The 13765-nt window shown below is 39.6% G+C and overlaps 1 protein-coding gene across 3 annotated transcripts in view; it reads left to right on the top strand.

Moving 5' to 3' along the window:
- The window catches only part of SLC18B1 (solute carrier family 18 member B1), a 34474-nt gene extending 20945 nt beyond the window's left edge, over window positions 1–13529 (top strand). For all 3 annotated transcript variants that reach the window (XM_055535664.1, XM_055535663.1, XM_055535662.1), the window contains 8 exons: window positions 1365–1501; window positions 5490–5591; window positions 6900–6991; window positions 8467–8562; window positions 10653–10727; window positions 12316–12409; window positions 12505–12557; window positions 12782–13529. In XM_055535664.1, coding sequence (XP_055391639.1) covers window positions 1365–1501; window positions 5490–5591; window positions 6900–6991; window positions 8467–8562; window positions 10653–10727; window positions 12316–12409; window positions 12505–12557; window positions 12782–12848 — 716 coding nt within the window. In that variant the 3' untranslated portion in view covers window positions 12849–13529. The remainder of the gene's footprint in view (window positions 1–1364; window positions 1502–5489; window positions 5592–6899; window positions 6992–8466; window positions 8563–10652; window positions 10728–12315; window positions 12410–12504; window positions 12558–12781) is intronic.
- Window positions 13530–13765: the final 236 nt, after the last annotated feature.

Genomic DNA, 13765 nt, shown 5'->3' with positions numbered 1-13765 from the left:
TTACTTTTGCTCTTTTATTTCCTCAAACAGAATACTTTCCCCTCACTTTTGAGTCTCACAATGAGCCATTCCTGGATAATATGCCTGGATTATTCTTTCCTCCTTCTTTCCTTGCTCATCTCAAGCTCATCGTTTAGAGAGTAATTTAGATATTACAACTTTCATAAATTCTCTCTTAAATAGCTTTCCCTCTTTATTAGGCAAGCCTCTCATATGCTCCAATTGCTACCCTCCATCCTGGCTCTCACCACACCTTTTTGTAACTTCTCTGTGAGGTCAGGATCTGAGTTTGTCTTCTTTGGCTTTGTGTGTCCAGTGATTTGGCATGGTATCTGACTCAGCAAAGATTTTGTTGAGCGCATTAGGTGGAAGATAGGAAAGTGATCAAACAATAAACCATGTAAGATGAAACGCAGTTTAGGTTGCTCAATTACATGGTAATGGAGGTAAAATTTGCAGGATGCTTAGGACCAGAACGAGGCTTTACAGAGTGGCTAGAGATTGAAAAATTAGCAGGGGAAAAAGAAGGGAGTTATAGGATATGATTGGAGGCTTGGGAGCAACCGTGCCTGGTGCCTGGGACAGTGCAGTAGTTGTGTTGCTGTTGGGGAAATGGCAGCACCTGAGGTTGGTGCTTCCCTATAGCTCAAAGGATTTCCTGTAGCTCAGACAGTAAAGAATCTGCTTGCAATGCAGAAGACCAGGGTTCGATCCTTGGGTTGAGAAGATCCTCTGGAGAAGGGAATGGCAAGCCACTCCAGTATTCTTGCCTGGAGAATCCCATGGACACAGGAGCCTGGTGGGCTACAGTCTGTGGGGTTGCAGAGTCAGACACGACTGAGCGACTGACACGAGGTTGGCTCTTAGCTGACCTTGATGCCAAATTGAATGTACTCGTGATTCACTGGCGTCCCTTTCAATCCAGTGTTTTTCCATAAGCAGAAAAAAATTGTCTTGTGTTCTTTGATTGACTCAGATTCCTCCTCAGCACACACACATTGTTGGCTGATAAAGTGTCTGGTTTTTCCTACCACCAAGGGCAACTTTATGTGTTCTCTCTCCCATCTGGGGAAAGCCTTCTAGATTATGAACTATAACCAAGACCACTTCTCCTCATACTCTGATTCCAGTTGATTTTTTTTGAATCTGAGAAATTATTTTTTAAGTACCTGAAAATGGCCTCTAGGTTTGAATAACTTATATGCAAATGTTGATAATGTGCAATTTTAGGCAAACTCAGAGGCATGGTTGTTTTAATTACTGGATAAAGATGGCGCTACCAATTTTACTTTTGAAAGTAGACTGAAAGATTAAGTTCAGCAATGTTAATTACTCTAATTTCTTTTTAAATTTTTACCCCAAAGAGTCTGATAAAGGGAAACACTCATTCTGGAAACTCATCACTTTACCCAAGGTTGCCTTTTTATCCTTTGTCATCACCTCATTCAGCTCCTGTTTTGGCTTCCTTGATCCTACACTGTCCCTCTTTGTTTTGGAGAAGGTGAGTAGCCTGGTGATGAAAACTCCCCATTGTGGTAGGTGCACATAATTGCTTGTTCTCAGGCCCTGCTTGCTAGAAAGTTCTGGGTGTGGCTGCAAGGAGGAGGCAGAATGAAATCTATACATCAACATAGCCTGTACCTTCCCTCTGTGATGTCTCTAGAACTAGGGGTCTGATTTGTGTAAATGGTCTCTTTCTCCTAGGCCTCGCTCTAGTCATCATAGGTCTGGCTTGGGCAGCATCCTGACTGCTTAACAAGGATACTTTCCTGTTTTAAATTCCATTGAGGCATTTGAGGTTCTGAGTGGCTCATTTAATGTGAGATGTCCTTCTTTTCTAATGGATCCCCTCTGGGTCCATTTACTTTTAGTCTATTGCATATATGTGAAAGACTATGAACTATACTGATCTGAAATGGGAGAAAGGAACCAGGAGACTCTATTTTTTTAATGCTGAAAATGACTGAATTTTAAAGTTTGATGTCATAGCAATTTGTTCTTTGATATTTTTGAAAAAAGATTATTAAGAAATAATGCAATAGAGTATATTACTGGGTCTGATAGGTAATTATACTAGAGAGTTAAGCTGTGTTTATAAAGACAGAAATCTACTAGCTGCAGCCCGTGTTCACTTTGAGGCCCTAGAATGAAGAAAGCACCATTATCAGAAACACAACCCCTTCAAGTCACTTGACAGTTTAGGGTATTCTACGGGTAAACTTGGGGACTGTAATTTTACTGTCAGGCCTAAGTTTTGGAAAATAATATAATATTACAATTAAGCAGTGAGCATCTATGAGGTAATGCATAAGAGAAATATCTTGTGTTTTCAATGACACATTCCATTCATATTGTCAACAACGAGTCTGCTTAAGAGTCATTTTTCTTCCTTTTAAGAACTCTGTCCAAACCTTGAAAAAAATTTTAACAATCTTTCATAAACCCAGGTTGCTCATGTATAACTTATAAAAATCTTTAGAAATGTACTTCCCTGTTTTTCTATCACTTTTTTTTTCCTGTTGCCCTTCTTCTGCCTTATCTGTTGTTTGAATTGGCTTTTTACTGTCCCATTATTGGTCGACCAGTCTTTTAGGGAAGGAAGGGGTCCACCCTGTTTTAAAATCAGAAGAGGATATTTCTGACTTTTATATCTCACTACTGTCTTTAAAAGGCTAATTTTTAGCTTGAATTATGTCATAAAAATTGTTAAAACATATACTGACTTAAGTAGATCCCATGTGCTTAATTAAAGAGTAGTATTGTACACGAGACAAGGATCAAGACCATCCCCATGGAAAGGAAATGCAAAAAAGCAAAATGGCTGTCGGGGGAGGCCTTACAAATAGCTGTGAAAAGAAGAGAAGTGAAAAGCAAAGGAGAAAAGGAAAGATATAAACATCTGAATGCAGAGTTCCAAAGAATAGCAAGGAGAGATAAGAAAGCCTTCCTCAGCGATCAGTGCAAAGAAATAGAGGAAAGCAACAGAATGGGAATGACTAGAGATCTCTTCAAGAAAATTAGAGATACCAAGGGGACATTTCATGCAAAGATGGGTTCAATAAAGGACAGAAATGGTATGGACCTAACAGAAGCAGAAGATATTAAGAAGAGGTGGCAAGAATACACAGAAGAACTATACAAAAAAGATCTTCACAACCCAGATAATCACAATGGTGTAATCACTGACCTAGAGCCAGACATCCTGGAATGTGAAGTCAAGTGGGCCTTAGAAAACATCACTATGAACAAAGCTAGTGGAGGTGATGAAATTTCAGTGGAGCTATTTCAAATCCTGAAAGATGATGCTATGAAAGTGCTGCCCTCAATATGCCAGCAAATTTGGAAAACTCAGCAGTGGCCACAGGACTGGAAAAGGTCAGTTTTCATTCCAATCCCAAAGAAAGGCAATGCCAAAGAATGCTCAAACTACTGCACAGTTGCACTCATCTCACACACTAGTAAAGTATTGCTCAAAATTCTCCAAGCCAGGCTTCAGCAATATGTGAACCATGAACTTCCAGATGTTCAAGCTGGATTTAGAAAAGGCAGAGGAACCAGAGATCAAATTGCCAAATTCCGCTGGATCATGGAAAAAGCAAGAGAGTTCCAGAAAGACATCTATTTCTGCTTTATTGACTATGCCAAAGCCTTTGACTGTGTGGATCACAGTAAACTGTGGACAATTCTTCAAGAGATGGGAATACCAGACCACCTGACCTGCCTCTTGAGAAACCTATATGCAGGTCAGGAAAACAGTTAGAACTGGACATGGAACAACAGACTGGTTCCAAATAGGAAAAGGAGTATGTCAAGGCTGTATATTGTCACCCTGCTTATTTAACTTCTCTGCAGAGTACATCATGAGTAACGCTGGGCTGGAAGAAGCACAAGCTGGAATCAAGATTGCCGGGAGAAATATCAATAACCTCAGATATGCAGATGACACCATTCTTATGGCAGAAAGTGAAGAGGAACTAAAAAGCCTCTTGATGAAAGTGAAAGAGGAGAGGGAAAAAGTTGACTTAAAGCTCAACATTCAGAAAATGAAGATCATGGCATCTTGTCCCATCACTTCATGGGAAATAGATGGAGAAACAGTGGAAACAGTGTCAGACTTTATTTTTGGGGGCTCCAAAATCACTGCAGATGGTGACTGCAGCCATGAAATTAAAAGACGCTTAGTCCTTGGAAGGAAAGTTATGACTAACCTAGATAACATATTCAAAAGCAGAGACATTACTTTGCCAACAAAGGTCCGTCTAGTCAACGCTATGTCATGTATGGATGTGAGAGTTGGACTGTGAAGAAGGCTGCTGCTGCTGCTTAGTCACTTCAGTCGTGTCTGACTCTGTGTGACCTCATAGACGGCAGCCCACCAGGCTTCCCCGTCCCTGGGATTCTCCAGGCAAGAACACTGGAGTGGGTTCCCATTTCCTGAGTGCCGAAGAATTGATGCTTTTGAACTGTGGTGTTGAAGAAGACTCTTGAGGGTCCCTTGGACTGCAAGAAGATCCAGCCAGTCCATTCTAAAGGAGATCAGTCCTGGGTGTTCTTTGGAAGGAATGATGCTAAAGCTGAAACTCCAGTACTTTGGCCACCTCATGCGAAGTGTTGACTCATTGGAAAAGACTCTGATGCTGGGAGGGATTGTGGGCAGGAGGAGAAGGGGACAACAGAGGATGAGATGACTGGATGGCATCACCGACTTGATGGACATGAGTTTGAATGAAGTCCGGGAGTTGCTAGTGGACAGGGAGGCCTGGCATGCTGCAAATCATGGGGTTGCAAAGAGTTGGACACAATTGAGTGACTGAACTGAACTGAAGGAGATTAAGGAAAATGAGAATGACTCAGATAACCAATAAAGGCATTTATATCATGTTGGTAACAGTAACAGAGTTATGAGGTAGCTTACTATTATAAAAGTCTTTTTAAAAGTGTCATACCATCTAATTCTTTAATTAGATATTAATATCCCTTTGAGGTGGATAGAGTAGATATTATCATCAGTGCTTTTTACAGCAATGCACTTTAGTCTGTGGACAGACAGCATACCTGGGATTGTTGTTTGACATGCAGATTCTCAGGCCTTCTCCCAGACTTTTTGAATTAGAAATTCTTGGGCTGGGGTTCACGAACCTCTTATAACAAGTTCTCCAGGTAATTTTTTGTGTATACCAATGTTTGCAAAGCACAGGTTGACATGTAAAAATGCTGTGTTTCATAGAAGGGTAATTATACAATATTTACTATCAAATGCTAACAAAGCAAAAACATCCTGTATTTCTGACCTCTGGTTAGGTTTCTTCTCCCATAATGAAAAAATAATCCATTTATAAGCATAAGACAAAAATCACGAAGGATGCTAAGTGTTAGTTGTAGCCTCATGGCAGGTGATAAGAGCTGAAGAGATGTAGAAGGAAAAGATAGATGTTTATTTTTTTTAAATGACTTAACCATGTAACTTTAACACAGGATTTCTTTTACAGTTTAATTTACCAGCTGGATATGTGGGACTGGTATTCCTGGGTTTGGCATTATCCTATGCCATTTCTTCACCACTGGTGGGCCTACTCAGTGATAAAATGCCAGTATGTACACTTCATTGATATTTACGAATGACTTTTGTATGTTTAGACTGGTGGTTGTCCAACTGTACTTCTGGAGTTCTGCAGGGCTACTGATCAGAATGAACATATTCAAATTTTTTAAAATGTTATCTTTATTGAAGTATAGTTGACAAATAAAACTTTAAGATATTTGAAGTATACATCATGGTGATTTGGTATGTCTACCCATTGTGAAAGGATTCACTCCATCTACTTAATTAATATATCCATCCCCACAGTTATCTTTGTGGGGGAGGGGGAGCAGTGAGAACATTTAAATTCTTAAATATTCATTTTTCTTTGAGCTGATGGAGAGGTTTCAGTATGAGGTCTCAGTATCTTCCAACTTGTCATCACCCTGAGCAGATTCACTTTTTAATTGCTTCAGCTGGGAAAAGGGGAAGCTTATGCCAAAACTGTTGAAAAACTCCTGGATTAGACTTTCTAAAGGAAAAAGTTCCCTCAATGAAAAAAAATGGATTGATGTTAATAATCAGGACAGAGCTCAAAGGTACTTACGACTTGACCAACTTGAAAGGATAAAATGTAGTTTTTCTATGAGACTGAAAGGACTGGTCATGTCAGTATGCATCGTTATCCCAGAGCCATCCTGAAAGAAAATTTCTTCTATTCTCCTTTAACTAGGTTTAAATGATTCAGTCTAGATGACCAGTATAGAGGGCTTAGTACTATTCACCAAGTCTCAAGCTTCTGTGATACTGGTGCTTATTTTCATGTTTTCCCTCTTCGTTGCACGTGGGTATATATTTATGAAGACTGATTATGTGGAGATTACTTGGTAATCCAGGTGACAAAAAGCAAGTGTCTTAAAGTGTTTGGAGCTTAGTTTTAAGATGTAGCCATATATATAACTGAACGGATATCATACCCTTGTAATGTTTAGCCTGCATTTCAGTAGTTTATAAGAAAACATTTGATACTTTTTAAAATGTGAATTTTTCTAGATAATGCATCTACTTGGCTGTTTCTTGTGGTGATTGCTTCTTTAAAATTGTTATATTTGAAACAGCTCATCATTTGCAAAATCCAGAATATACTCCCTTTCCAAGGGATCTTGTCCTTTGCTCACACCCTGTCTTGAGGTATACTGATTGTACTTGCTTTTGTGTTTACCATCTACCCTGTTTTCTCTTACATGTAAAATTTTGTTTTCTTCAATGTACTGATTTTTTTTTAATATCATGACTTGTATTCCTTGATGATTTCTTTATATTCTTGGATTATGGGAGGTTTTTAACCTCTTAAGTCTCTTTGGACTTTCTTTCTCAGCACCTGAGGAAATGGCTTCTGGTTTTTGGAAACGTAACCTTAGCAGGTTGCTATATGCTCTTAGGACCTGCCCCATTCTTGCACATTAAGAGGTAATCTTTTTTCTTCTTTGAAATTTTTGGCCAAATATTATTAAGAATTATTTTTAAAAATTTTGGTGTAACACTGATATGCTTAGTATCTTTGAATCCTATTATTTAAATAATTATGAGATTTAGGACTATACTGAAATATTTGTTTTACTGACAGTATTACTGGATGCTAGCAATGGTCTAAGCAAACATCAGTGCATAAAATCTATATCAAATGAGAAAAATGCTTATTTCTCCTTTGTGTTTCAGTTGCAATTTGTACTTTATTTTAAAAATAGCATTTGTTATCTACCTTTAGCTGATTGTTCTTAGAATATGCCTTTTCTTTTTTTTTTTTTCACCACTTCTTGCTCCTTGAGGTAGGAACTAAATTGTTTTTGTTTCTGTGTCATTGTTAGTATGTGGTAGCTGCTTACTAAAGCTTGTTTATTATAATTTCTTTGCTAAAATAAAGTGAGCTACTTAGAGATTTTTAGGTACCTCTGGGACAAAACATGACATGGAAAAAGCAAGGATTTCAGAGTCCTTCATGTTTGGGTTTGTATTTGGACTTTCTGCCTTCTTTGGTGTGTGAACTTGGGTAACTCATTTAACTTTGAAGAGCCTAGGTCTTCTTATCCACACACACACACAAAACAGGTGATAATTATGCCACTGGAATAGCTTTCTAGGCTCAGGATGGAGTGACTCCAGCCCAGGGTGCCATATCAGCAAACCAAAGCTTACAAACCTTTCATGTCCCTGTAAATGTCCCTCCTGACCAGAAAGCAGTATATCCAGTCAGCCAGTCACCCCCCAGTCGCCAACCCTGCTCTGGCTTTCTCACCCTAGACAAGATAGACTGTGTGGCCCTGGCCAATCAGATATTTTCTGATTTTCTCTTCCTTGTTCTTTACTCTTTACCTGTAAAAGCTTCCTGCCTTCCATCCCATTTTGCAGTCCTCTGAAAGGAGACCATACACCTCATGAAGTGTTAAGTAAAGTTTGCTTCTATCACCTAGATTGTCTTCTTTAATTGTTTTAACAGACTCACATGGCAGGGTCGCTGCAAGGATTCAAAAGAGCAGTGGATATGAAGTAACTGACATAGGGCCTGGCATGGAAGGAATAGCAGGTTCCTGTCACTTCCTTTACCACATCCCTTTTGTGCCCTTTTTCAGTCAATGGAATTTTAAAACTAAGTGCTTGAAGGAGGGGTGTTAATATTGACATTTTAATCAACTTTGAAAGGATTTTATATGGTGATAAGGCAAGTTGACTCCAGGCATGTGACATGTTTGGCCAAAGACCTTGGGATAGCAGAATGAATTGATTTTTTTTCCATCAAAATGTAAAGATCAGATGGGAATAAGAATCAGACTAGTCTTGTAATCTGTGAAAGGAACTTCTCCCAAGATCCTGCCTGCCCTTTTTGGTATGAAGCTTTGTTGTCTCTTTCAATGTTAATTTTTTTTTTCTCTAAAACTTTTTTGCAGTCAGCTCTGGTTGTTGGTGCTGATATTAGTCATAAATGGTATCTCTGCTGGAATTGGCTTGATTCCAACTTTCCCAGAGATTCTCAGTTGCGCACAGTAAGTTACTTCCGTTGCTTGAACTGTTGTAATTAACAGTAAACATCACAAGCTTTCTTGAATTTCTCAATTTTGTAGGATGTTGGATATTTTTTTACATTACTAAATCTTCATGATTTCATGTCACACAATATAGTTATAAATATTATAAGCAACTATACAATAATATAAATGATGATAGAGAGTAATATTAATACAGTGATAGGTAAAATGGGTTGTGGATAGAAGCTTGGCTTGGTTTACACCTTGGTACAGATTTACTTTTAAAAAGTCAAAGCATATATATATGTATATGCATAACTGAAGCCCTTTGCTGTACAGTAGGAATGAATGCTGCTGCTGCTGCTAAGTCGCTTCAGTCGTGTCAGACTCTGTGCAACCCCATAGACAGCAGCCCACCAGGCTCCTCTCTCCCTGGGATTCTCCAGGCAAGAACACTGGAGTGGGTTGCCATTTCCTTCTCCAATGCATGAAAGTGAAAAGTGAAAGTGAAGTCGCTCAGTCGGGTCCAACTCTTATCGACCCCATGGACTGGAGCCTACCAGGTTTCTCTGTCCATGGGATGTTCCAGGCAAGAGTACTGGAGTGGGGTGTCATTGCCTTCTCCAGTTAGGAATGAATACAACATTGTAAATCATACTTCAATAAATTTTAAAATAAAGCCAAAGCACAGTGGAAAGACCTCAGCATCATTTCCTTCTCACAGTGGAGGTCCATACAAGGACACAGAGTGACCAGGTAAAATGATTTTAGTACCAATTCCAGTGTGTGTGTTTTCCTCCCTCACACCACCAAGCATGTCTCTGAAACCAGGTGGGTGTCCTGCAATTCAATTAATTCTGAAACCACTTAGCTGGAGATAGCAGCAGATCCCACAGGTTAAGGGCTCAGTCCCACAAGACTGCTCTCTGCTTCAGAAGCCAATTTCAAGTGCAAGTTGTTACCTGTGTTTCTGACCCACTGGCTGTAAATCAGCAGTTCCCATGACTAGGATTTGATTAATTTACTAGACTAGCTCATAGATCTCAGGAAACCAGTCAGATGACAAGACACAAAGGGCACTGAGGTCCCAAGCAATGGAGCCTCTATCTGGGCCCAGCACTGTGGCACGTGGAAGCATTCTGGCTACCCAAGCTGGGAGCATTCTGAACTCAGTCCCTTTGGATGTTTATGAAAGCTTCATTACATGGGCATGGCTGATTAAATCATTGGCCAATTGGCAATTGATTTAATCTCCAGCCCCATTCCCATCCCTATGAGGAAGAAGTTTGTGGGGGCTGAAAGTTCCAACCCTCTAATCCATATTGATTCTCCATGCCACCTGGGTGCTGGTCCCAAAATTATTTCATTAATACAACAAAAGACAATTTTTTTTTTTTTAAATGGCTTTCATCTTTTAGGAAAGTCCACAAATTTTAGGAGCTCTGTGCCAGGAATGGGGAAGAAGACCAAATATATCTTTTTATTATGAAGTACTATGAGTTTGAGTGAACTCTGGGAGTTCGTGATGGACAGGGAGGCCTGGCGTGCTGCAATTCACAGGGTTGCAAAGAGTCAGACATGACTGAGCGACTGAACTGAACTGAACTGAATAGCACATCAGGCATTTGTCACTTGGCCGTCAGTCTTTAGTAGATGTGATGATGAAGAACACAAAGTGAACTTGAGCGGGAAAATAACTTGGTTCTGATGTGCCAATTCAACAGTCCTCATAGGAATAAGGAGCTGCTTCTGTACTTTCTGAAAGTTGCTCATTGCTCTCTTTACATGTTCATTTCAAGGTTTCTTAATTGTAAACTTTAATAAACATGTAATGTATGTGGGTCATGATTCTTAATATTATCCTATATATACAGTATAATAATATCCTATATATACAGTAGAAGCATTTCTAGAAAACCCTGGAGTAACCATAACTAGGAGAATATCTTCAAATTAGGTTAACTTTTTATTTTAGAAATGGAGTGCTCTTGCTGTCGGGTTTGTCCAGATTATCCCTGGTTTGGTTTAATTTATCTACCATACGTTATTCCTTTGTTTCATGAAAGTTTCCCTTTTAATCATGAATATACTCTTGTTTCTTTTTGCAGTGAAAATGGATTTGAAGAAGGATTAAGTACCCTGGGACTTGTGTCAGGTCTCTTTGGTGCAATGTGGTCAGTTGGGTGAGTAGCTTTGGAATTTAATTCACGCTTGTAAGTTGGAGACTACTACTCTCACTTTACAGATGGAGAAATTCAAACACTGAGAGGTCAGATGAGCTGCAAGAAGGTGCATAATTCTCTTAGGGCAATTGCTGCAGTTTTGACTCATGCTATCTGACTTCAAGATAAGTGGTTATACCAACAGTTTTCTCATATACTTTGTCTTATTTAAGTGATATTTTAAAGTTCTTTTAACAGGAGCATGTCTCAGGTTTAAAGATGTATTCATTTATTCATTCATTTTTGTATCTGTTTTTTACTCTGTACTGTGTTGTTGTTCAGTTGCTAAGTCGTGTCTGACTCTTTGCAACCCCATGGACTATAGCCTGTCAGGCTCCTCTGTCCATAGGATTTCCCAGGCAAGAATACCGAGTGGGTTGCTATGCCCTCCTCCAGGGCATCTTCCTGACCCAGGGATCAAACCCACATCTACTGTGTCTTCTGCATTGGCAGGCGGATTCTTTTCCTTTGAGTCACCAGGGGAGCCCACTCTGTACTATACCAGAGAGATAATTATATGCTAGCTGCGTAGCTATCATCAATCAGTATGTACTGAGTTACTTTAAATACAAATACCTGGAGAGAATATAATAAAAACTCTTTTGAATGCATGCCATCTTTTTAAAATTCTCATATAAGGCACCAACTTTTCAGAGGCAGTCATAATTTTAGGATTGTTTAAACATTTAAAACATCATCCTTTTCAGGTAGAATTATTTTCTTACTTCCCTTGTGGCTCAGCTGGTAAAGAATCTGCCTGCAATGTGGGAGACCTGGGTTCAATCCCTGCGTTGGGAAGATACCCTGGAGAAGGGAAAGGCTACCCACTCCAGAATTCTGGCCTAGAGAATTCCATGAACTATACAGTCCACGGGGTCGAAAAGAGTCGGACACGTCTGAGTGACTTTCACTTTCTATTTTCTTACACCTAATGCCCTGTTCTGGAGAAAGTAATGGCAACCCACTCCAGTACTCTTGCCTGGAAAATCCCATGGACAGAGGAGCCTGGTAGGCTGCAGTCCATGGGGTCACTAGGAGTTGGATACAACTGAGCGACTTCACTTTCACCTTTCACTTTCATGCATTCGAGAAGGAAATGGCAACCCAATCCAATGTTCTTGCCTGGAGAACCCCAGGGACAGGGGAGCCTGGTGGGCTGCCGTCTATGAGGTCACACAGAGTCGGACATGACTGAAGCAACTTAGCAGCAGCAGCAGCAGTGCCCTGTTCAGGGCTTTCCAGGTGGCGCTAGTGGTAAAGGATCCGCCTACAAAGCAGGAGACAAGATAAGGGTTTGATCCCTGGGTCGGGAAGATCCCCTGGAGGAGGGCATGGCGACCCACTCCAGTATTCTTGCCTGGAGACTCCCATGGACAGAGGAGCCTGATGGGCTACAGTCCATGGGGTCACAAATAGTCAGACAGAACTGAAGCGACTTAGCATGCATGCACACATAGTTTCAATATGATGAATTGAAGAGGTCATGTAGCCCATAAGAAGTAACTTTTTTTTTGCTCTATTTAATTCTCTTTCTTTTTTCCACTGTTAGTGCTTTTGTAGGACCAACGCTGGGGGGATTTCTCTATGAGAAAATTGGTTTCGAGTGGGCAGCTGCTCTACAGGGTCTCTGGGCTCTGACAAGTGTGAGTAATTAGTCTTTTCCTTTCATTTTTCTTATGTTTATGGAGAAACATGACTTGGATAATTGACATTAACCACATCTTTCATTGTGTTAAAGGGACTAGCGATGGGCTTGTTTTATCTGTTGGAGCACTTGAGGAGAAGGAGGAGGTATGGTCAACTCTGGACCTTTTTTCCTCCCTTTAAAATTTGGCTTGTGGGAGTGCAAAACAACATTTTATACCCATTCTTCCAGTCTGAAGATCTCTGGGCACTCTGTGCCTCATTACCTGATAGACACATATATGGAAATAGTTGGGTAGTGATGTAGGTACTGAGTTTTTTTTTTTAAGGTGAGAAATATTGAGATTGGCTTCTTTTTTCCTTCAATGTAGATCTGAACTTCAAAATATCCTTGGAACAGAGGAGGAACGGACTGCTCTCTTGTCTGATGAAAGGTAGCCTTAGGAATTTCAAGCAGTACAGGACTAGAAGATGGATGCTCCTGGCCTTGAACATTAGTGTTTGACTTTCTTAATTTTTACGCACAAAACTCCGTGGACTCCACATGAGCATCCTGGAAATGTTAACATAGTTTTGGGTGATCCTGTGTTGGGCTACACATCCTGTCGTCCTGAAGAACTGGCCTACTGAACAGTCATATTTGAAATCTTAAAGATGAGAGGATTCATTGAAAATGAACAGAAGTTTGTGGTTTTGAGTGGCTAGACTTGGATTGAAGATGTGTTGACTCTAGGTGTCCTGTTTCATCTGTTTACTTGATTGAGTGCACTGATTCTGTGAATGTACCTTTTTTATTAACAGGAAAAGAAATGAATTTATTTGACATGCCTATAGGTAATGTAAAGATAACTCAAAATATACAGAAAAATTACTGTGAAATCAGTTTTTAAAGTAGTTGCTTTCTCTGTGTCCTGAGTTTTTATTTGTTTGTTTTTGTTCAAAAAGCAATTTCCAGCCTATGGTGTAAAAACTCTATTGTATATCATGGCCATCAGCTCTTCTAAAAATTTTGTTTGTGTGAAAGATACAAGAATAGTATTACTTAGCACTTCCAATTTTGTAACATACTGTGAATTAGGATCTTGACTTATAAGTAATGCTTGGTTTAATGTTATTCATTTCTCTTAATGTCTCTGTTTTAGTTCTATCATTAAAAAAATTAAATATTTCCAATAGATGTATCCCATTTCCAGAGCAAGTGAGTCCACAGGAATACTTGTTCTGTGTTAGGGAAGGGGTTCCTCTGACTTCATGTAAAATCCATGTCATTGTTTTGAGTGAATCTCTGCTGTGCAACTCTCATACCTCCTGATCCATTTTCATAGCCACATTTACCACCACCCCCAATTTTTTAG

The sequence above is a fragment of the Bubalus kerabau genome, chromosome 9, assembly GCF_029407905.1.
Source record: "Bubalus kerabau isolate K-KA32 ecotype Philippines breed swamp buffalo chromosome 9, PCC_UOA_SB_1v2, whole genome shotgun sequence".
In the NCBI taxonomy this organism is placed as follows: Eukaryota; Metazoa; Chordata; class Mammalia; order Artiodactyla; family Bovidae; genus Bubalus; species Bubalus kerabau.
The sequence above is the reverse complement of the archived record's forward strand: the minus strand, read 5'-3'. Positions and strand labels throughout refer to the sequence as shown.